The 22,121-nt window shown below is 37.9% G+C and overlaps 1 protein-coding gene across 1 annotated transcript in view; it reads right to left on the reverse strand.

The window, feature by feature from the left end:
* Positions 1-22,121, reverse strand: part of GRID2 (glutamate ionotropic receptor delta type subunit 2) — a 681,673-nt gene that overhangs the window by 119,502 nt on the left and 540,050 nt on the right. Inside the window, exons 9-11 of the mRNA XM_083862309.1 lie at positions 21,751-21,852; positions 9,293-9,490; positions 1,426-1,738 (exon numbers count right to left, since the gene is read on the reverse strand). Coding sequence (XP_083718435.1) covers positions 1,426-1,738; positions 9,293-9,490; positions 21,751-21,852 — 613 coding nt within the window. The remainder of the gene's footprint in view (positions 1-1,425; positions 1,739-9,292; positions 9,491-21,750; positions 21,853-22,121) is intronic.

Raw genomic sequence — 22,121 nt, forward strand, 5'->3', positions numbered from 1 at the left:
TTCTAACCTAACAGGAAGACAGATACAATGAGTATCGTTCTGTAACAGACCAACTGCTCTCTCACAGCTGGATTCCCTAAACACTTACACTGAGGATACTTTGGAGAGAGAGAGAGAGTTTTATAAACCCACCCACGAACATTCAAAAAACGTCCATGGGTCTCAGCTACTCTGAAGTCTTGAGTTTTATTTATAAAAAGAAATCACAAAAGCCCTGAAACTATCTCTTCAGCTCTCCTCAGCTGACCATCACTGCTCAATGCAAATGATAATTTTAAGAGTAATGTCCCTATGCTTATGTATTTAAAATCACCCCTCTTGTGGAAAGTCTCAGCTTAAGCTTTTCTTCTTTTTCTGGATAGTGACATTATTTTAGCTTTTTTTTTCTATTCTACGAGTTTCATACTTGATTTCATGGATACCTTTAGCTTTTATGGAAGTCATCTGATTGTTTTGAAAAAAGAATAATGTAATGCTAAATCACACGTTGCCAGTAGTACATAAATATGACACCTTAACCTACAGTGTTCCATCCAAATTCAGGTTAAAATACAAAGAACTGTCTGCGATTTTGGGGCTGTAGTGGCCATGGCTCTCTTTGTAGAGCAGATGCTCTGTGAAATTAAAACAGGTGTACCTGCAGTGCCAGCAGTGACTGAGGAACAATTAGATGGATAAGCAAGAAGGTGTTCATTCTGTTTTGTCGCCAAGTGTCATTATCTAAACCGCCTTTGCTCTTATACTTAGCTGTGTTTTCTTATTCGACTTTGCATTACAACCCCAACTTGCCAACTAGATTTCTAAGCAGTATATACTCAGCCAAGATCTGCAGGCCCTGACATCTTTAGGCTGCATAGTTAAAACCCTGCCAGAAGAGTTAGATCGTGAAGGACTTGGGAATCTAAGCAGAACCGGGGACTAGCCTGGGCTACACCAGATGCTAGATGGGACTTAGAGAGCAATCAGGAAGGCCAGAGAAGCTTGAATCTAAATATTCTATAGGGAAATTGAAATAAATCAGAAGAGGAAGGAAAGAATATCAGACACAGTAAGATTATTTAGCACTGATGACTAGTCTAAACTTAGTTCAAAATCCAAATCCCAGCATTCTCTGTCTGACTGGGTAAGAACATAGCACTTGATAATATTGAGTAATTCTCCAGCAAATGATGATACCTTTGTTTTTACTCAGAGAAAAGTCACCTTTCTGTAATAACAAAACAAATCATAAGCTGGCACGTAGTGCTCTGAACTTCTCAGGGTTCCCATACAGGGCAGCCAAATATCTTGGAAATATTTTAGGACAAGACTTTCCAGTGCTCCTAGTTCCTTGTGGGAGGGAGGCAGGGGAGAGGAAGGTCTCTGTGGCTATGGGGAGGTCATACAGGTTTTCTCTCAGAGTAGGAGCCTCCCTCTGTGTCTTACCTTGCTGCACAAAGGATCCGTAGACAAACCACATGGAGTTGTAGAGAGTTGTAGACGTCATGGATCCCATCTGAAGGCGCGGGGGGTTGAGCCAGTTCAAGAGGTAGACCAGGAGCCCTACTAAGAGCACTGTGCCAGCAATGCAGGCCCACAGGGAGAGGTCAAACGGGGCCAGGCAGGCAAACATGTCCACTGTCTTCTCTGCCTTCCGCAGCAGCACCCCCACCGAGTAGTCCATGTAGCGTGTTGTGAAGTCTACCACGTTCTCCCTGTCAGGGGTGATGGTCAGGGCAGAGATCCCGATGTCAGCTCTCTGAGGAGAGGAAGAAAAAACAACATGCCTAAGTAGGTGCTACAAAAAAGACTTTTGTTCCTCTGTGATTAATAGCAGCTAAGTTTAAGGAGAGTTAGATGCCAAGACCAAAGTCTTCAGCATGCGAGGACAGAAAGGTCACTACGGCTTGAGGAGGGTATGTCGACCATGTGTCTTAGTTTCTGCAAGCAAATCTCACTTGGTGGACTTTGGCACATCAGCTCTCTTTGTTGGTATTTTCCAAGAAATCAAAATAATACAAACACAGATAATACCTGGAGGAAATCTACTTTTGGTTATTTTTGTCACTCTGGCTTCCTAAAGCCATCACTACCATTGTGGCACAAGTCAGATTTTGCGCACAGCAGATCCAATCATAGGAAATTAGTTGCCTGATTCAAATTCAAATTTTTAAAATATTTTCATGATTTGATTATCATGACTAAGGGCTACTACCCTAAGAGCACCTAAAATTCCATAAAACATCAATTTTATCTGCAAAGTCTAAAGTACAGAAAGGCAGATTCTGCATGCAGTTCCTTTACGATTCATTCCTCTGTATCCTCCTGATAAGCAATTCCTTCAGCAATGCCAACCTGTCCTGCAGCTAGTCTGGACTTGCTTTGTGTCATTTCCATTTTCTGTTGTAATTTAAAGAACACATTTCACATGAAAAGAGGATGAGTAACATTTCTTGATCTAATCATTGTATTTCACAGTATGTATTAGGTCTCCCGGGACAACAGTCACAAGTACAGCAAGTGCTACTTTACTTTTTACAGGTACAATTAGAGCTTTACTGAAAGGTTATTTAAAGCAGACATATGAATACCATTTTAAAAAGCCCAAATACTGAGCAATAAGACTGTGAATTCTAGATGTTTTACTATGACAAAAGAGTGCTTAAAATATTTAAACTTCTACTACCTTGATTTAATCTATTTTTGTTCTGCCTAAAGCAGTGTGTGATCCTTTGGAAGGGGGTGAAGAGAGCACAAAAATTTGAAAATACTGAGTCAAATTTTATTAACTCTCTTGAATTTCTTTCTTCTTGCCCAAAGAAGGCAGAGATTCCTAGTCCCTTAGATATGTGATTTGAGCTATTGAGTGGGAAGGTATTGCAGCTGAAACTGACTAGAAAACTTTGTAAATTAACCAGGCTCTTTGAATATGATGTGCAAAGCACTCTGCAGCCCATGGCAGAAACATACTCCAGATCACAGTGCTCTTAAGATTTCAGTTTAAATGATGTTACTTTATATTGATTGTTCACTGGCATGAGAAAGTGGCAGAGCCTAGCTGGAAGCCTGATGATTTGGACAAAAAAAGGGTTTGAAAATATTGATTTTCTTAAAAGCTATGAATTAGAGCTTCAGCTTTAATTTGTGTATTAAATTCTCTGGTGTCATAAGTGAAGTTATGTTGATGAGCACAGCTGAAAGCATGGCTTCATGAATTCACTTCAGGTCCCTTCCTAACAAATTTTTGTGAGTGATGATTCAACTGCCCTTTGCCCATGGGCAGCAGAAAACTCAGTCAGTAATTAGAATTATCCATGGAAACGTTCAGGTTATCTGAGTCTCCCTATCCTCTCATTACAAACCTTCTGCTCAACGAGTGACTCAAGTGATTCACAGCACCTGCTGACAGTCAAGTTCTAGGTCCCATGAGTAAGGTGCAAACCAGCCAGCACTTGAACTATCTCCCACAATTGTGAATATAAATATATTTTGAAAACAATTTACAGATATAGGAGTCCAGTAGTTGTCAAACAGGAAATTATGATTGCATTTAACGGATAGCATAGGTTTGGGGCTTTTTCCCTGAATGTATATCAAAAAGCAAAATAGGAATTTAGGGGTAAAGGAGGACGTGGGGAAAAAAAAGAGACTAGACTCAGCCTCTGTTTACTAAGTTAGCTCAGTTATTAATTATCAGCATATCATTAAAATACTTCCCTACCATACTAGATCACTGAGCTTCTCATTCAAATTGCATCATTGTAAGATGCTTTAAAATTCTCTACTAAAAAGCAACATACCCCAGTAAAGATATCTTTACCAAATAATAGTTGACTGCATGACTAATAGAATTTTTTTTCTGCTTCCCCCCTCCTTTTTACAAGAAAACACTTTTTTCCATTAAATGCACTGAAGAGAATTAAAGAAAAAAAATGAGACCCTTTTAATTTGCATCTCCGGGAAGCAGTTTCTCCACATTTCCCAGAATTATGGTTCCACTCCCGTTATCAACCAACTATGACAGTAGAACAATATTGTGCTAATGTAAAGGTCGCATTTCCTTTGTTGTACTGCAGCAACAATTGTGATACAATTATGTCTTGCTACTTTATATGCTACATATATAATTAAGGCTTTGAGGTGACCTAATTGCAGCCTTCCAGTACCTGAAGGGAGCCTACAAGAAAGATGGAGAGAGACTTTTTTACAATGGCCTGGAGTCACGGGATGGAGGGAAAATGTCTTCAAACTGAAAGGGAGTAGGTTTAGATTAGATATGAGAAAGAAATTCTTTACTGTGAAGGTGGTGAGGCACTGGAACAGGTTGCCCAGAGAAGCAGTGGATGCCCCATCCCTGGAAATATTCAAGGAAAGGCTCTGAGCAACCTGGTCTAGTGAAGGATGTCCTGCCCATGGCAGTGGGGTTGGAGCTGGATGACCTTTAAGCCATTCTGTGATTCTATGTCTTTATTCCTTGAGGTAGTAAAGCGAAAAACAGAAAGGAGTGAGGTAAATCCTGACTTCTTTATCACTCTGGTGTTTAGCTGTTTTAAAAAAACCCAAACAAAAACAACCCTCTGCCCCCCACCCCAAGCAACAACAAATCCCCCCAACAAACAGAAAAAAAAAAAAAAAAGGCTACACTGATTTATGGCAACTCATATTCTTAACTTACTAAATTGGATCATAGACACCAGTTTTCCAGAAAACTACACTTTTAGCACAAAAGCGAGCTTAATCTTCACTTGATATTTGATTTACTGATGGTGAGCACCCTTGATTACATACAGATTCTGTCATCTTGTTTCAAAATTGGAAGATGAAAAATATTAAATGCTTGTCATTAACATGTCAGATTGGATCACAGAAGACATCAGTTTGAAGAAGTAAAGGTTCACTTAGTGCTTTTGAGATAGAAAGGCAAATGCATGCAATTATGTCAATATTTAGATATATAGCTGCCAATCTGAATTATAAACATGTATAGCACTCCACTAAGCTTTTGCAGTGCCAAAATCAAACAACCATCATATGTCTTACACATTTCTCATGAATGAAACTGACTTTGAAAACAGATAGAAAAAACCAGCAGAGGGCATTATTTTGCTCTATGTGACCTGCAGAGGATTTTATATTTATCTTCCTTAGCAGCAGTTCTCCTGAGGCCATTGTAGAGCAATGAGAAATTGCAAAACTGAAAACAACCAGAATGAGAAAATCCAAAAGAAATGACCAAATGGCTCTGATAGCATTGCTACTGGTGTCACAGAACCAGCTTATCAGCAAAACCTAGAAATTCCTGAAATGTCCCTAAGCTACTGCTGTAGCAAGCACATCTCACACACATGGAAAGCAATCTTCTAATAATTTCTGTGGTTCATGAGAAAGAACAGGGAAAATAAATGAATCTGTTCTAAAATGGTCCTGTGAAGGCCTTAATTTCATCCATTTTCAATGTAAAATCAAGTTTCAGCAAATGGTAGAAATGACAAAAGGCAGTCCCACATTACGCAGTTATTAACATTGACACGCAAAAAACAATCAGAGAGACATTTTGATTCAAGTTAACACACATAGATCCAAATAATTCCCCTTCTACTCAGCTATTATTTTTCTTCTCATTTTGTCCTCCCTGTGCAGTTTCTCCCTTCCTATACTACCCCTCACTTAAGGTGCAATAGAAAAAGAGCCTCATAAGAGGCTTCTACTTAATTTGCAGTTTCTCTTAGAAATGATTAAGCATGTATTTTTCCTTTTCTGATGGATCTAAGTGGAATCAGGCTGTTTTCCCTATGCTATTTGCTTCCTCATGGCTCCTCACTGGAAAAAAATTGTGGCAATCAAGGTAGCATGGCGAGATGTGAAAAGCAATGGCTGATGGATGTGAATATCACCAGAAAACCCAGAGTCATGCTGGAAGGACTAGTGTGCTCTCCCAGAACAGGCATTAGCCACTTCTCTTGCCTGACACACAGGCTTATCCCTCAGGCAATCTGAATAGAGGGCAACTAAAGGAATCACTGTGTGAAGACCCAGATAATTAAGAGTAAGAGCAAGATTTGTGGTAGAGCACTGCTCCCCTGAGATGGTTTTAGCCTCTCCACAGAGGCCTGCTGCTCTCTGAACTAATCCTGTTTGTGAGATGAAGCTCTACAAGATGCAATGGGAGCCCTGGTCATTTGGCAGGAGAGGGACAAGAATGCCAAGTGCTTCTCTCAAAGAGCATTTATTCTCTGAAGACCACCTGGTTCAGGTGTTTAGCAAACAGAAACCTTTGTATAGCAGGGTTACATTCAGGTTATTTTGACTAGAAAAGGTGCATAGACCAAGTCTATGTCATAGACCTAATATAAGTCCTGACAATCAAAGAAGAGGAGTCAGAATCAGCTTCCAAGTTCAAATTAAAGACCACTTACTATGTTCTGCTGATTCCAGCTGCTATTTTAGCAGCCAACAGAAACCTTGTCTTCAAAGCTGGAACAGAGTGAACTTGGTGCAATTTCATGTCTGTGGAGCCAGCTGTGGGCCCAGGGCATGTACTTGGCGCAGCCGGGCTCCTGCCCTGCCATCCCACTCCAGCAGGGCTGCTGCAAACAGGATCAGCCTGGGACTGCTCTCCCTGATACCAGGACCTGCCCCACAGACTGCTGCACGCTGAAGATGGTTAATGCAGGAAGTGAATATTGATCTTGAGCACAGAAACCGTGTGGTTGCTGCAGCAACTGCTATTTCATATGGCACATCTTCTGGAGTGGCCAAAGACATCCTTCTCAACAAGATGATCTGTACAACTACCTCCTGGCTGTAATAAGGTGAGAATTGATCTTCCCAGTAACAAGAAATAGGACAAGAGGAAATGGCATCCAATTGTGCCAGGAGATGTTAGAAAAACTTCATTCACTGAAAATGTGGCCAAGCATTGGAACGGGCAGCCCAGAGAAGTGGCTGAGTCACCCTCCCTGGAGGTATTGGAAAGACAAGGAGATGTGGCACTTCGGGATATGGTTTAGTGATTGACTTGGCAGTGCTGGATAGGAGTTGGACTTGATGATATTAAAAGGTCTTTTCCAAGCTAAATGGTTGTATGATTCTTTGCACTCAAAAAGAGAAGGCAGCTATTTCCCGTTACCCTTGAGTGAGACTTGTCTCTTGCAGAGCTCATTCCTGGCTGACACACTAACAGGCAAAGAGTACTCCCACTGTTTCTGGAATTCCTCCACTTGTTGGCCAGACTATCATGTAAAACTTGGTTGGGAAAACATGGAAATGCTGTGTCTCAAACAGGTTAGGCCTTTACTTTAAAACTATTCTCTGCTCTTTTACTTCTTATAAAGTTGCCAAGCGGATGGAAATTTGAGTTCTGGGAGCAGAACTCAGTTTGCAGTAAATAAGAAAGCAGCCTTTCAAGAACAGCTTGCACTTGGTGAGGGGTAGATAGACACTGGCTGCTCGCCCAGAGGTTCTTTTGCCTTAAGAGGGACAGAGAGCAGGAGACAAGGACATAGTGAACCTTTACTGCTAATTAATTATATAAGGGTAAGGAAGATGAAAAATCATACACTGCCACGGTATAGGGAAAACATGGGTTTTGAATTCCAAATGCAGCTCCATTAACTCTTCATACGCTGTAGACATGCAGGAAGATTTCATATCCATGAAGACTCATTTACAGCAAAATCATAACAGGCTGGTAAGTCTGTTGCACTTTAGACATGGATTTACAGATCTGGGTGGTTACCACCTTCAATGAGCTATTTGTTTGAATCCCCGCTTGCCAAGAGACAAGAACGCCATGCATGTCTTTCCTTGGGGCCATTTGAGTTGTTTTGAGTTCTGCCTTACCAATCATTCATTGCAAACAAATAAAAAACATTCCAGGCCCACTTCTATTTCCAGACCATCTAGAATTCAGACCACTCCAGATGGTGTTATGCAGTGGCCTGACGAGTACTGTAGAGAGTACAGGTGTAGCATAACATCAGATTTAGAAGCAGAAAGAATGGCTAAAAATAAAGAAATGGGCCATTGTGGTGTTATATCTCAAAATTAGATGAGGGATTTTTAGTTGTCAAGGTTTAGAAGGTGATGGAAAATCTACTTTTCTAGCTGCATCCAGCTTACCAGTTGTGAGTGAACACACAATTCCACCTTACAGTTTCATGAGGACATAGGGAGATGGCAAAGGCAGGTCATTATTACAGCGTGGGTGTATGAAAGGTGATATGGGTACAGAATGAGTAGATGGATTTTTCCATTCCATCAGGCTTCCTGCTGCTCAAGAAGGCAGAATAGGTTAAACCTATCAGTACATTTTTACCCATGGAGGATAACCTTTTTTTTAAAAATTATTTTCTTTTCCTTTATTGAAAGACTAAGGTCCTGTACCTGACCATTGTGCTCCTTACTCTTATCTGTGCTTATGAATTAAATGCCACCTGCATGTTTGGAAAAACACTTCTATAGCCGATGTCTAAACCATTTACATGAATATCTACTGCAGTACTTTAAGAAAGCACAACAAATGTAGGACTCCATAGCTGTAAAAGCTACCCCCACATGTTAATTAAGAATAAATAAAATACATATGCTCATACTATAGATATATTTACAGTACAAATGAGGTACCAGCAGAATAGAGTCTGCCCAGTGTTTTCTTTCTCAATGGGAGAAATTCCAAACTGATAAGATGCAAGGAATGGGCAAAAAGAGAAAAGAAAAACATTGCATATGCATTTGGTTCAATTTATTTATGATATAATATTGAACAATTAATGTCAAATTAAGTAGACTAAATGGCTTATTAATTACAGAATAGATAATATATTAATACATCTACGTAATGTGTTATTATATATCAATAAAACATTTTATGTTTATTGTATACTTCATGTATTAATCACACCAACATTTTTCTAAGTGCTATACATTATTTATGTAATGTATCACTAATTACTGCTACACCAATTTTTTCTCTTTTGAACAGCCTTTTCAACTTATTTGTGTCAGGTCTTGCCAAACTAATTAGGATGCTGTGCATCCCATTATTTCACTACATTTAGATTTTACTTTGATAGGAAAAAAAAAACAAAAGAGATTGCCCTGCTTCTTACACAGTTACTAACAAGTATTATTTCCAGCTTTTTCTGTGCTATCCAATGCACACTGTCCAAGTGCTGGCAAAGTGCAGTAAGCAAAGTGTTACCAATTACCCATAAAAAAAAAAGGTTACTGGCTGCTGCAAACAGAACATACTTCTTAACTTTCTCACACATTTATCACACATTATTACTTAGTAAGTTACTAATGACCTTACCTTAAACACCAGTTCTCCTATCAGGCCATTCCAGGACCCATCATCCTGAGGACTCCCATACTTGTGATCTGGTGCTACATAAATTTCATATTTAAAGCCGAGGTAAGTGGCCAAGGCTTCCAACACATCTATTGAGAAGCCCTGATACTTCTTTGGTTTTCCCAGAACATTTTCAGACACCATGACAAAAGGCTCTTCCTAAACAAAAAAACAAAGGAGGAATCTGTTAATAAAGCAATTATGTGCCATGTTTGGGTGCTGGGTTTTTTTAAACGAAAGGAGGAACTATTAAAATATTATTTATACAAAACTTTCCTAAAACATATTGTTAGCAGTACCCCTTACATTTTGCAAAATGTTACTTTGTTTCGGATTTCCTTCAACAAAGGAATTTTATTCTCTATTATGTATTTCAGAAGTCAATCTTCTGCTGTAACATTTCAATCGAAATGCTTTTTAGTACTGCCTGCTGACCACACTTCTGGTCAGCAGGACAGACATACACTCAATGTCTGGCCATAAATATGGAGGATTCTACAGCACTGCCATTTTCCACTAGCTGGGCAAACACTGTACCTAATTCAGCCACTAATTCATGTTGTAAGAAAAGAAAAACATGGCAAAATTGAAACACGTACTGTTCTTGTTCTTCTACTGTAACCTGAATATAGGCCAGTTATATTAAAATAGTTCTATCTCTATCCAAAGAAACTCCATTTGATTAGTTTAGGGACAGTCAATTATAGGACTTAAGCCTATATTCTATAAGAATGACTGATGAATATTCATCTAAAAGATGACCACCATAAAGGATACAAATAGATATCAAAAGCTGATGATGAAAGGTCAGATTTCCAAACAACATGCTCTTCTTACTTTATCAAAGACTTGTTACAGTTTTCTCTATTTTGTTATTAAATCACCCCTGCTCTGTTATTCTTCCTGCTGCACAATTAATTTCTAGAAACTCCCCTTCACTTTTTAAAAAAAGGATACCAAAACTCAGATCATATTTTTTAGGACAAAACATATGTATTTCCCATAGGCGGATTTCACTTAGGCTTGTTCTTTATATTCTCTGAAAACACCTGTCTGATCTAAGTACAGCAAAATACTAAATTATCCCCAAAAGCATTAATGTGCTGTAACACACAGATAGTTTTTTAAACATGCTGAATGTCTTTCTTTTAATTCATTACATAGAGCTATAATTTTGTATAAGGTTAACAGAAACACCTATTCTGGGGTGCAGAAAAGTTAGTTCTGACTTCTCATGGCTTGGTCAGGACAAGCCCATGAAACTGCTCCCTGATCACTTAGTTCTGGTTTGAAAAACTGACAAGCAGATAGAAGAAAACAGAATTGATTTTTTGCAGTGTTTGTGGCCCAAACTTTAATTGTATCTGTGGCATTTTTGTTGGTGCTTAAAATATTTCTTTATTATTCTGCTACTTGTATCTGTAAATTACTTTGAAGCCTAAGTATTTTTACCATTTTTTCACTAATCCTATACCTCACTAATATTTTTAGCTTGCCAGAATGTCTTTCTAGATGAACAAGTGTCACTGAATTGCAGGCGGGATGTTCTCAAAATAAGAAAGCATAATCTGTAAATGCTTGAGTAAATATTCTCAAGGACAGCCACAAGCTGAGGATACTGCCAAAGTAGAAAGGATGCAACCAGACTGCATTGGCAGGATGTTCTTTTCTGACTCCAGTAAATCCAGGAAAAAACCCAACCCCAAATCTAAAACAAACAAATAGAAAATGAACCAAACAAGCCCATCCCTGGGAAAAAAAAAAAAAAAAAAAAAAAAAAAAAAAAAAAAAAAAAAAAAAAGAAAGAAAGAAGGTAAGGGTGGACTGTCTCAAGCTATTATTTTTAGTTGTCAGATAGAATTTCTTTCTTCCATATTATCCAAGATCAATGAAATTGACTAAAAATGGAGGAGAGATTTTTTGCTGATCACCTGAAAGATAGATTCCATAAATATAGACTCAAAATCACTGGAAAGAGATGTTTCTGCAGCAAATAAAAACTGGCAGTTTATCAAGATAAACACACTATGCACAAAATTCTAAAGATTTATGTGTACAAAGGACATTTTAAAAGTTGATAATTTTCATATTAGAAAGGATTAATTTTTAGCACTAAATTATTTAAAAACAGTTGCTCATAAACTGATTTTCTATCTTGTTGCTCACTGTAGTGATTTAATATGCTGTTTAAAACGCAGTTTGTCACAACTAATATCATTATTAGGACTTAATAGTCCTTTATTACGCAATGTAATATTGTTTGCTGTTGAAAAAAACACCAATGTCCAGTGTCTTGTACACATGTAATGAAATATAATCAACTAGCTTTATGCAAAACAATTAACATTTTGCAATTTTTGTTGAAGTCTGGAGCAGCAAACCATTTAATCACATTCCAAACAAAACAAAATCAATCTAATGCCATGATGGTTTTTGTGCAATTGTTTACATTTCTGAGAATCCACTGAAGAAGGACAAAAATATTTGTCTTGATATTTTCCCCTCATAAATGCTGCAGCCTGAAACGATGCCAGTTCTTCTTTTTTTTTTTTTTTTTTTTTTTTTTTTTTTTTTTTTTTTTTTCCCTTCCCACTGGAAGGGTGCTATGGGGGCTATAGAAAGGTGCATACATCCCTACAACATGGATGTTAAAATGATTGTCTCCAACCTTAAGAAAGATGAACTTGCAGAAAGAAAATAAAGACAGCAAAACAATGAAATGGAAGGAAAATGATTGTTGTTCTGATTTTTTTTTTCAGCCTTCTGATGTTTGCATTTTTGTAGTGGAGTTTCTTACTGACTTATAGGTAAACAAAAGTGATGTTTTGGAAACTGTACATTCTTCTCTGGATGAGGGACAATTGACAGACTTTTAGTTTGACCAGTGGGGTCGGAGAAGTGGCAACCTCATTCTCCAATCCCTAGTCATTGTCCAGAATCTGTATAAATCAAAGTCAAAAAATAAATGCCTCTTTTTTTGCTCTAACAAGTGACTGCATGAGTGTCATTCTTTGTGTGTCTTCTAGCAATAAATGATGAGCTTGTAGAAAGTAGGTGTGAAAATCTGATGAGCTAACTGATGATTTTGGAGGTGGAAAAATTCACCCTGAATATGACGGTTCTACTTGACCCCAATAAATTCAGGAAAATCCTGATACACTTTCTCTCCAAAGCAAGTGTTACTTCAGACTATATAAGGTCTTTATTAGAGAATCCATACAATTGTTAGCCTTGGAGATGCTCAAAATCCCCTTGGATACCATCCTAACAATCTGCTCTAATATTTACCCTGTTCCATACAGCTGCCACCCAAGGATTTCTTCAAACCTGAATTGTTCCAGAATACAGTGAAGTGACCCAAGGAAGGCCACTGCTCCTGCTTCTCCTTTTCTTCCATTTGGAGACACCTCTCTAGGGGACTAAAGAGCCTCTATGGAGCAAAAACAGACTTCACAGCCTGCAAAGCCAGGGAGGTCTGGAAAATCAAACAAGTCACAACATTCATGATTGAGGAGAAAACTAAAACAAAACCAATTGGTTGCATACCCTTAACTTCTTGTTTTTGCAAGGTTGATGATCTGCTTCACTGAATCACATAGACATCCAGCATATTTAGGGGATGGTTTTTCATCCAACCTCAATGAAGATCCTTGAAGACAGGGGCTATTTTCATTCAACTTTACCTTCAACATGCCTCCTTGTCAGCTGAATGCAGCACTACTAAGCCTGTGATAAAGGCTTCTTCTTAAAACAGCTCCACAGTTATCCCTGCCTGGTTTCTTCTTGGGATCAAAGCTGTGCTGCCCTGACCCAAAGGAGGATGAGTTTAAGCCTTGGTGGATTTTACACAGGACTGTGGGTTAACTGCAGTGGACAGCTAAGCACCACACAGCCAAAACCACCTGTAGTAAAATGAAAATCAGGAGCAAACAGGTAAAGGTTATATTGGGTGAAGCTGTGCATATTGCTTTTTACAGTAGGAAGACACCTGGCTTCAGAGGTGATTATGACCCCCAAGCAAGAGAAACCACAAAATGCTAGACTAGTACAGCTTAGGAAGGATAAAGGTGAACCCAAGACTAAGGCAACAGGGCATTAAAAAGGGAAAGCGTTGGGAAGATGACATGATAGTACAAGTACTCTGGGGAAGTAGCTCAAGAAAATGTTTGTCTCCATTGATTTCCCTATTATCACACATCTTAAAGAAGAAGCCACAAACTTGGCTCTATCAGCCAAGACTGATAGAGGTTAACGATAGGCTACATATTAAGACTGATATAACTAAACATTCCCAGCATCTCTGGAAACTGGTGTGAGATGGCATAGCACAACCTGTGGGTCCTAGCCATGTCCCCTCCTGGCTACTGCAAAAATTAACCACGTCCTGGCCAGAGCCAGGACAATTTGCTACATGCTTCAAGAGTCTAAGACTTAAAAGTAAAAAATGTAGTTCATATTTACTCTAATAAAATTCTCAGACATACCAATAATTTGGATAAAGTATCTGGTTTGAAGTAATCTTTTAATGTGCTTTACTATACCCCCTAATAAAGTTAAAAAGAGGAACGGAGATAAAAGCTGTTGGGCACAGAAGACCTTCACGCTTGAAAACTGAAGGAGCAATACTCAAACTAAATAGCAGAAAAGAACAATTAGGCTGAGTTTAACTTGGTTGTGTTAATTAATTAGACAATCAAAGAGAAACATCTGTTTGTAGCTGTGCTACAGATGTGGATGATAAAAGTCAAGCAATAAATTCCAGCCTTAGAGGAGGCAGGGAGGGAGAAGAGAATGATTACTTTTCAGAAATTCAGTTCCCAAAATCCAGAGTCTCTATTTGGGACGATTTTTAGCCAGTAGAATAGTGTCTTTAAATTCCAAGCTTTGATAGCAATCTTAGTTCCTCAATGAAAATCTAGTTCTAACGATCCGGTATTTTTGTACAGAAGCTCTCTTTTTGGACAAATTACATAAAATTTTATTGAAACTATAGGAAAGTTTCATTCAGATCTCAAACACAGCACTCTAATTAAATACATGAGAGGAAGAAAACCGTTGTGTTCAGTGGGCTGTTTACAAGGAAGTGGTGGTCTTAGCTTAGCTGTTCATGGCTTTACCCGTGCCCAACACCAAATTAGGAGACCACTGGGCAATAAGATAGATTTTTCTCTCCAATTAAAAGTGTGGATTCTGTGGCTTTGAGACTTATTTCAGGAAAGAAATTATATGAAGCGATGATACACTTCTCTGCTGCACTTATTTGTGAAGGTCTTTAATTTGTTCTAAATATAAAAATGCTAAAAAACTAGGATGTACTTTAGAAATGAAAAAGCAAAAGCAAAACAGAATGCTTTGGATTATTTTCCTGGTCAGCTAAATCCTCTTTACCCCCTTAGCATGGACAGAAACTTCCTAACCAGGGCACTACACAAAAAATATTGGGTAAAAAATGGCTTTTGAGGTCAGAGAAACTAATGAATACTGGGATTTACAACACAAATCGGAGCTCTATGGGAGCTGGAGGGGTTTAGCCTGGAGAAAAGGAGGCTCAGGGGGGCATAATTGCTCTCTACAAGTATGTGAAGGGAAACTATGCCAAGGTGGTAATTGGCCTTTTCTCCCAAGAAACAAACTACAGGACAAGAGGAAATGTCCTCAAGTCGTGCCAGGGGTGAATTACTTCAGATATTAGGGAAAATCTCTTCACTGAAAGGGTAGTCAAGCCATGGAGAAGGCTGCCTGCAGCTGCCCAGGTGAGTGCTGAAGTCACTATCTCTGGAGACATTTGTAGATGTTGGAGACATGTAGATGTGGCACTTTGGGACATGGCTTGGCAGAGCTGGGTTAATGGTTGGACTTGATGATCTTAAAGATCTTTTCCGAACTAAATGATTCTATGAAGAGAGTTTTGAAATTAGGTAATTAAATGGGTGGTTAGAATTCATAAAGTGTATGAAAATGACCTCTGTGTCTACTCATCAAAAATTTCCGAACACACTGGAATATAATCCTTTCATAGAAACACTCCATTCTATAGGACTCTACATTCATTAAATTTTCCCTCTTTCTCTACTGGAAATAGTGCGAGAAAGGAAAGAAAAGAAAAAAAGAAAGTGAGAAATGAAGCTCAGTTGTGGGCAAAACTGTCGATCTGTGCTTGACACTGACTCCAGAAACAGTGGACAGGCACATTCGATGATCCCCATAGCCCAGGCTGAGCCTTGGCTATCTCATGAACTAAATATTCACTGTGACACTTTATAAACTCCCATTCCCTGCAAATGTTAAGAAACTGCTCCCCAAACTGAAATTCAAGATTATTACTAGATTTCTCCACTCCCTTCCAATGGCTGCTGGATGACCAAGCACAGCCATTATAACCAACAAGAAACACTAAGTCTCATAAACTACAACCAAAACATCTTCAAGCACAAGATGCTATTGTCTTGTTGCTAGGCAAAATAACTTTTTCCTTGACTCCAAAATTAATTATTGGCCCCCTTTTATATGTTAGTCACTTTGCATTTCCTTCCCCAAATATTTTGGTGAAATATGCAGCCCCAAATACTTAATTTTCTCAAGTGCTTTACTGACTGCTGTTTTGGGGGTTTTATTTGGCTAGGAGCAGCACAGCAGCTTGTTATTTTTAATTGAACAACAACATACATTACCTCATGTTAGAATCAATGACCAAAATTTAATTGAAACATTTAATTTTTTCATTACAGAAATTCTCCCACTATCAACAGTTACAAAATGGCTTCAAAATGTAACACAGCCCCCATCCCTTAATAAAACTAAAGCACAGATGAAGGATTCAAATCTACAAGATCTTGGATAAGTAAATACTGTGCCAATAGGCCGTGTATTGGCACTGAAACCCACCATTCTCTGATCTTGCCCTTTTCAAACAGATTGATTAGAAAGTCAGTTGCACTAATAGAAAAGTCACCTTTTCCACAGCAAGAAGCTCGATCAATCCTAGAAACTGAGTAGAACAGTAAGAAGATTTTACATTTGGCCTATTCTTATCCATGTGTGTAGTCTGTCACTTTTTTGGTATTTTTATTGTCATCTTCAATTAGACATGAAGTTTGTTCTTTCACTTACAGTATTTTAAAGAGTATTTTTCCCTCCTGAGTGAAATGGTAACTTCTGGATTGATTATGGTTTTTAGTTTAGTGCTATTTACAAGAAATTAACAAAGACTGTTAGCCTCTCTTTCCAGTTCCTCCCATTTCTCAGCAACGGGACTAAGACTTCTTTCAAAGCAATCTATGGCAATGGCCTATTAAGACACTGCCAAGCTTTGTGTATTGATTTTAATTCACAATAACTTAATGCAGGTAACAGCTCTTTCTGAACCACATGACAGGAATATGGATTGAGATTGGAATTGATTGGAGTGTTTTAGAGTATGTCTCAAGAGTACAATGGTGGCTTTAATGCAGATAGTTCAGATACCTGAATTAACAGAAGTGTGGTATGGGTACATTAACCTGCTGGGAACTACACTGGACTCCTTCCAGCAGCCTTGCAAGGGCTCCTGTTCATAAGGAGCTGGGTCATGCAGTTCACCTCCTTTTCTATCTTGCATAGTATGGAAGGATAATTACAGTCAGAGCCTCTTTCTGTTCCAAAGTCAAATTCCTGTGAACTGTGTGAATTGCTCTGGAATGCAAATATGCCAGAACAGATGGGTAAGGGTCAGTGAGAAGATAAGAGCCAGGGAGCCCTGAGATGTAGCCCTTGACACAGAGATGAGTTAGGTTGGTCCTTGCAGGCTTTGTACTGCACCTACCTTGCTGTCAAGCTATGGCCCCAGCCAGGTCCCAAAACATTTGAACTGCTTGATATCCACCTCATCCAGTATATAGTGCCTGCTACTTAAAAATATGGGTTGAAAATAACAATAATTGGAAAAAATAAAAGGTGCTGGGTTTCCCAGCAGGCTGTGAGATTAAAGCTTGTCAAACAAATGATCACAGTAGTGAATAACTGTAAGGTTTATGACCTGTTTTAATACAAGCTAGGTAGCTCAAAGGAACATAAAACAACTATTAAAAAAGGCCTGTGCCTAGTCTGTAGCAATTTAAATTTGGCCCTTTTACAGGTGTGGTGGTTGGAAGAGGAATATAAAACAGGTTTTGCCTCTATCAAGGAATATCAGTTTCTGCTTTTGTAATAATGATTTTAATTGTTACTATTTTGGGTACTACTGTAGTCCAATATACCAATAAATATATTTTTATATATAATACATACCCCAATTAAATTATTTTTCTTAGAAGATTGTGGGCATTAGGGCAGAGATAGAGCTGCCTGATGGAATAAAGAGATTTTACAGAAGTCCACAGCATTCAGTTATGAAAACGGGGAATAGGATCAGGACTGCATGAGAAAAGTGATCACCAAAAATATTGGGGGAAAATGCAAGAAGCATTATCTATGAGACTATTGCACACTATTATAAAATATTTATTCAATGTTTAATGAGGTATCCTGCACATAATATTTCCTGAGGTTGATCTTTATGGTACAGTCAGTCACTGATGTTTTTGTCCTGACATTTTTAATCCTTTATCACTTCTGACTGTTTGTTCCTCTGCATATGCTTAAACACTGTCTTATTTAATCTTTCTTATGCCTGCCCTTTCCCCAGTCACTCTGAAAGTTATTCCAGCTTTGGAAAAAACTTTTTTTTTTTTTTTTACTTTCTTTAAGCCAGTATTGGAATTCAAATCCCAAAGACGGTTTCAGCTTTTAAAACCAGGCCTTAGCTTCATATCTTACTTTTCATCTTTTCTCAGAGTGGTAAATTCAATAGAAAAAGAGACTGAAGATACAGACCTCCTGCCAGCTCCAGGTCCCTAAAGACATCGTCTGCTTTCAAATTTCTTTCTTTTCTAATCTGAGCAACAAATGCTCATGAATTTAATACCAACCACTGAGAATTAAACTAGTCCATATATGATAACATTTTCCATGGTGCAAATGATGTTTCTTAATTATTTTTTCTTTCTATGCTTTTCTACCCTTTTGCCAGTCCTTTCACTGCATCACGTCCCTGCAACCAAGGGTGACCAACCTGCAGTTCTGTGCACGTAACCCGGGTAATAACTGTGGAGATACTGTGTATAGGGGTGTATGGCAAAGAAAAATTCAGCATGGCTTACTGTGGTCTGTCTTTCCTTTATCCTGCCTGCCTTCTCAGGACCCCTCAGATATGAAAATACATTCCTGTTCAGGAGCTGTTTGGAATTTTCATGTAGAGTCACAAATGTCTTCTGCACCATTAGGATATTATAATTTCTGCCCTTTCAGGAAAGGCTCTGTACTTTTCAGTCAAGGTTTTAATGCTTTAAAAGAGGGAAATTCAAACTTTTTCCTTTTTTCAATAATAGGGGCTTTTTAAGAAAATACAATTTTACAAATACCTGCTGGCCTATTCATTGTCAAATGGACCAAATCTCATTCCATTACCAATTTCTTAATATTCATGTGAATAATTCAGTAATTACTGTGGCTAAATTATATTATGAGAATATCTTGTATTTTAGGTCTTTTTCAATAAAGCTGAACAACTGAAAAAGAGAATAAACTGAGACAGCCAAAATGGATATATAGCTAAATTTGTTCTTGGGCAATTGTTCATTCAAGACACTCTCAATTTGTTTGGAGCAGCTATGCTGACCTTTGATTGAGCTACTTTTCAGAAACTCAGAATATATTCCAGAAATTCACCAGCAAGTGACTTGAACTTAAGAGCAACTTGTCAAACACAAAGTTCAGACTTCAGCTTCATGTGTGGAAGCAATCCAAGACAAAGACATCTGATATTTAAGTTAAACAAAACAAACCTTTTCTAAAAGTGTAAAAAGTGTGGTACTAATCCAACTCAAATTAAAACATTGAATTATGTGTACACAAACATGACCATAGTTCTCCTCAGAATAAACCACAAAGGAATATTTTTTATTTGCTATTTAGGCAAAGGAGAGCATTCACATTTACTGCAGAAGAGCCAGGATTCTCTGACAAGTGAAACCAGATGATTTCCAGTTTGGGGCTATACTATATTCTGCCATACTCACAAAGAGATTTTGGTTAAGGTCTGTAGATATGTTGCTCATAATTATTAAATTTATTATTTAAAAGAAAAGGAATTAGTAGATGGATGTGGATGATGGAATTATTTGGCATTTGCTTATTGAAAGACTGAGAAAATAAGTCACAATCATTTATGATTTTCAAACTCCAGAAGGTTTCATTTCATTAGTATAATGCAGTATAAACCCAGGTGTTGCAATTTGCTATCCTCTCAAATTCTACTGCAGTTTTAATAAAAAGTCCTTTTCAACCTGAAGACGTAACAAAATGGAATTGGAAGATGAGAAGGGGTGCTATCTAAAAAGGCATGAGAGATTTGAACTGTTAACAAAGCAAACTTACAAATTAATGGAAACTTCTCAAATCTCAAGGAAAAAGAAACCTGCTAGTGTTCAAAGATATTACTATTTAATTTTAACACTTGTTTCCTTGGATCAAGATAATGAAAATAGAAATGAAAATGGCAGAATTAATAACAATAACTAATTGTTCACAGTCTATATAGATTCTTTACTTTTAGCAGAAATATATTGACTTGAAGAACAGGGAGTAAGATGGAAGAGAAAATATAATAAATAAATAAATAAATAAATAAATATTGCTAAAATAAAGTTGATTGGTGAAATCCCTCCTGCTCTCACATCCAAAGAAGAGATTCACACATTTTCATCACATAGGTTAAATACAAAACTCCAGTTTCGTCCTACCCTGAAGATATAAAACTAGTGAGGGGACTGAAATGCCCTGTGCTCTGTGTGTTGAAGTTTAAATGTCTGTCTTTGCTGTTATAATTACTGTAGAATCCTACCAGCATAGGTAATTATTTTTGTGTATCTTTGCAAGTTGATAAATAATCATGCTACAATAATGTGAAAGAAGCTTTCTGTGAAGGTAACAAAGATAATTGGGGATAAAGCAGGAACAGCAGGGAGAGAGGCAAGAACTACTACTAAAAACAGTGCTAATGTTCTAATTCCAATTTATTTTTCTAGGCAAAATCCACAGATTATTTTTGCCAACAGATAATTGTACTGAAGCAATTAATAGGAGTATCAGGCTAAACAGAGACTGGCCACTGCACTGTGATCCTGTTTTGATGAACATGCAATTAAAGTATCATCTTCCCCCTCCCTTTTTTTTTTTTTTTTTTTTTTTTTTTTTTTTTTTTTTGTCTCTGCATTTATCCTTCCTTGGCTGGCTTTTGCTGTTGTTTGGTTTTGGGCTCTTCTTTAGGTTTGTGAGGTTTTTTAGTTCTTGTTTTGGGATTGTTTTGTTGTTTGTTTTGTTTTGTCTTGTAGACACTATCACAGGAAGTTCTCTAATGTACTAAGAGCTGGAACAGAATCTTTACCCTGAAGATAAAGGTGCTTAAATACCCATAAAATAACTGGAGGGGTATGAAACTGCTCTGTCTGTGGCACTGACATGCTCTGGTGATTACGCTTTCCACCCCTGACAGAGCCTCTTGTTTCATTGTGCACTGTCAGCAATGAAAACCCTGAAAACTCCTCGTCCCATTCTTGATAAAAAAGTGCTCAGACATTGAACAAACACAAGTAGAGAGTAGCAAGAGAGAAGGAGCTCAGTCTAACATTGACAGTTCTGCAGCCCTGGAACAACTTTGTATTTGGGCACTGGTCCAAAGAGGGATATATGTCTCATATTATTTTCTTTTTCTTTCCTTTTTTTTTTTTTCCCACTCTTAAAAACTTCTCCTCAAGCTGAGTTTATGGCAGGTAATACACTGGCCTCAAATACACAAATTCCTATCCCGGTAGACATTGTCTGTTCGGCTTTAAACCAAGAATTTTTCTTGACATATGACATCCACAAAGGGGAAGAATCTGGCTGATAAAAAGCTAGGATGGGACAGTAGATGTTTTACCAAACTAACATTGCTTGACCTAAGCTGACTTTGAATATTTTCTGAGTGCAACAATTTGTGTTAGACTGCACGCAATTTGCCAAGGTGATTGGAACTGAATCATTTAGAGCTTCAGCTAGGTAACTTTAGCTAACAGGGCACTTGAAGCTGCCCTTTATCAGCTCACATTTTGTGTTACCTAATTTACAATGTGCCTGTGCAGGAAACAGGTTCTAATGTGTTCAATTCAGTCTGAAATGCACTGTACTGATAAATGATTTTATTTTGTGGAAAATTATCCATATTTCTGGGTTTTTTTGGCCAGCTTAAATCAGACCCTCTAACACCAACTACTTTCTTGGTGAAACGGTGCATTTAATAAAAAGATGAGGCAAAAGGAAGAAAACGTATTCTTGCTAGTGCAGAAGGATGTGCATCTGCTTACCAGCACAGTCACCACACGGAGAACCACTCCTCGCATGTTGTTCTCCAGCTTTCTGTCTGTTAGTGACCCATTCAGACCAGTTACAGGATTCCAGCAGCCAAGCTAAAAGAGAGAGAGAAAAAAATCATTTTCTCATTGCCCATAAAACTTTGCTAGTCATTCCTCCTAGGTGGCTTTAAGCAGGAACATATGAAATAGAATATCTTCTGGAATCAATGGGATGGAAACTCAGGGAATGGCTTGTGCACAATTCATCTCAAAATTGAAAATGAAGCAATTAAGGATATCAGGTTTTGATTTTAAATACCAGTGTCCAACGGATGACAGCATCCAGGATTTGGGGTTAAACGCATTGTTTTAAAAGAGGTCAG

The sequence above is a fragment of the Zosterops lateralis genome (assembly GCF_965231275.1).
Source record: "Zosterops lateralis genome assembly, chromosome: 5".
Lineage (NCBI taxonomy): Eukaryota > Metazoa > Chordata > Aves > Passeriformes > Zosteropidae > Zosterops > Zosterops lateralis.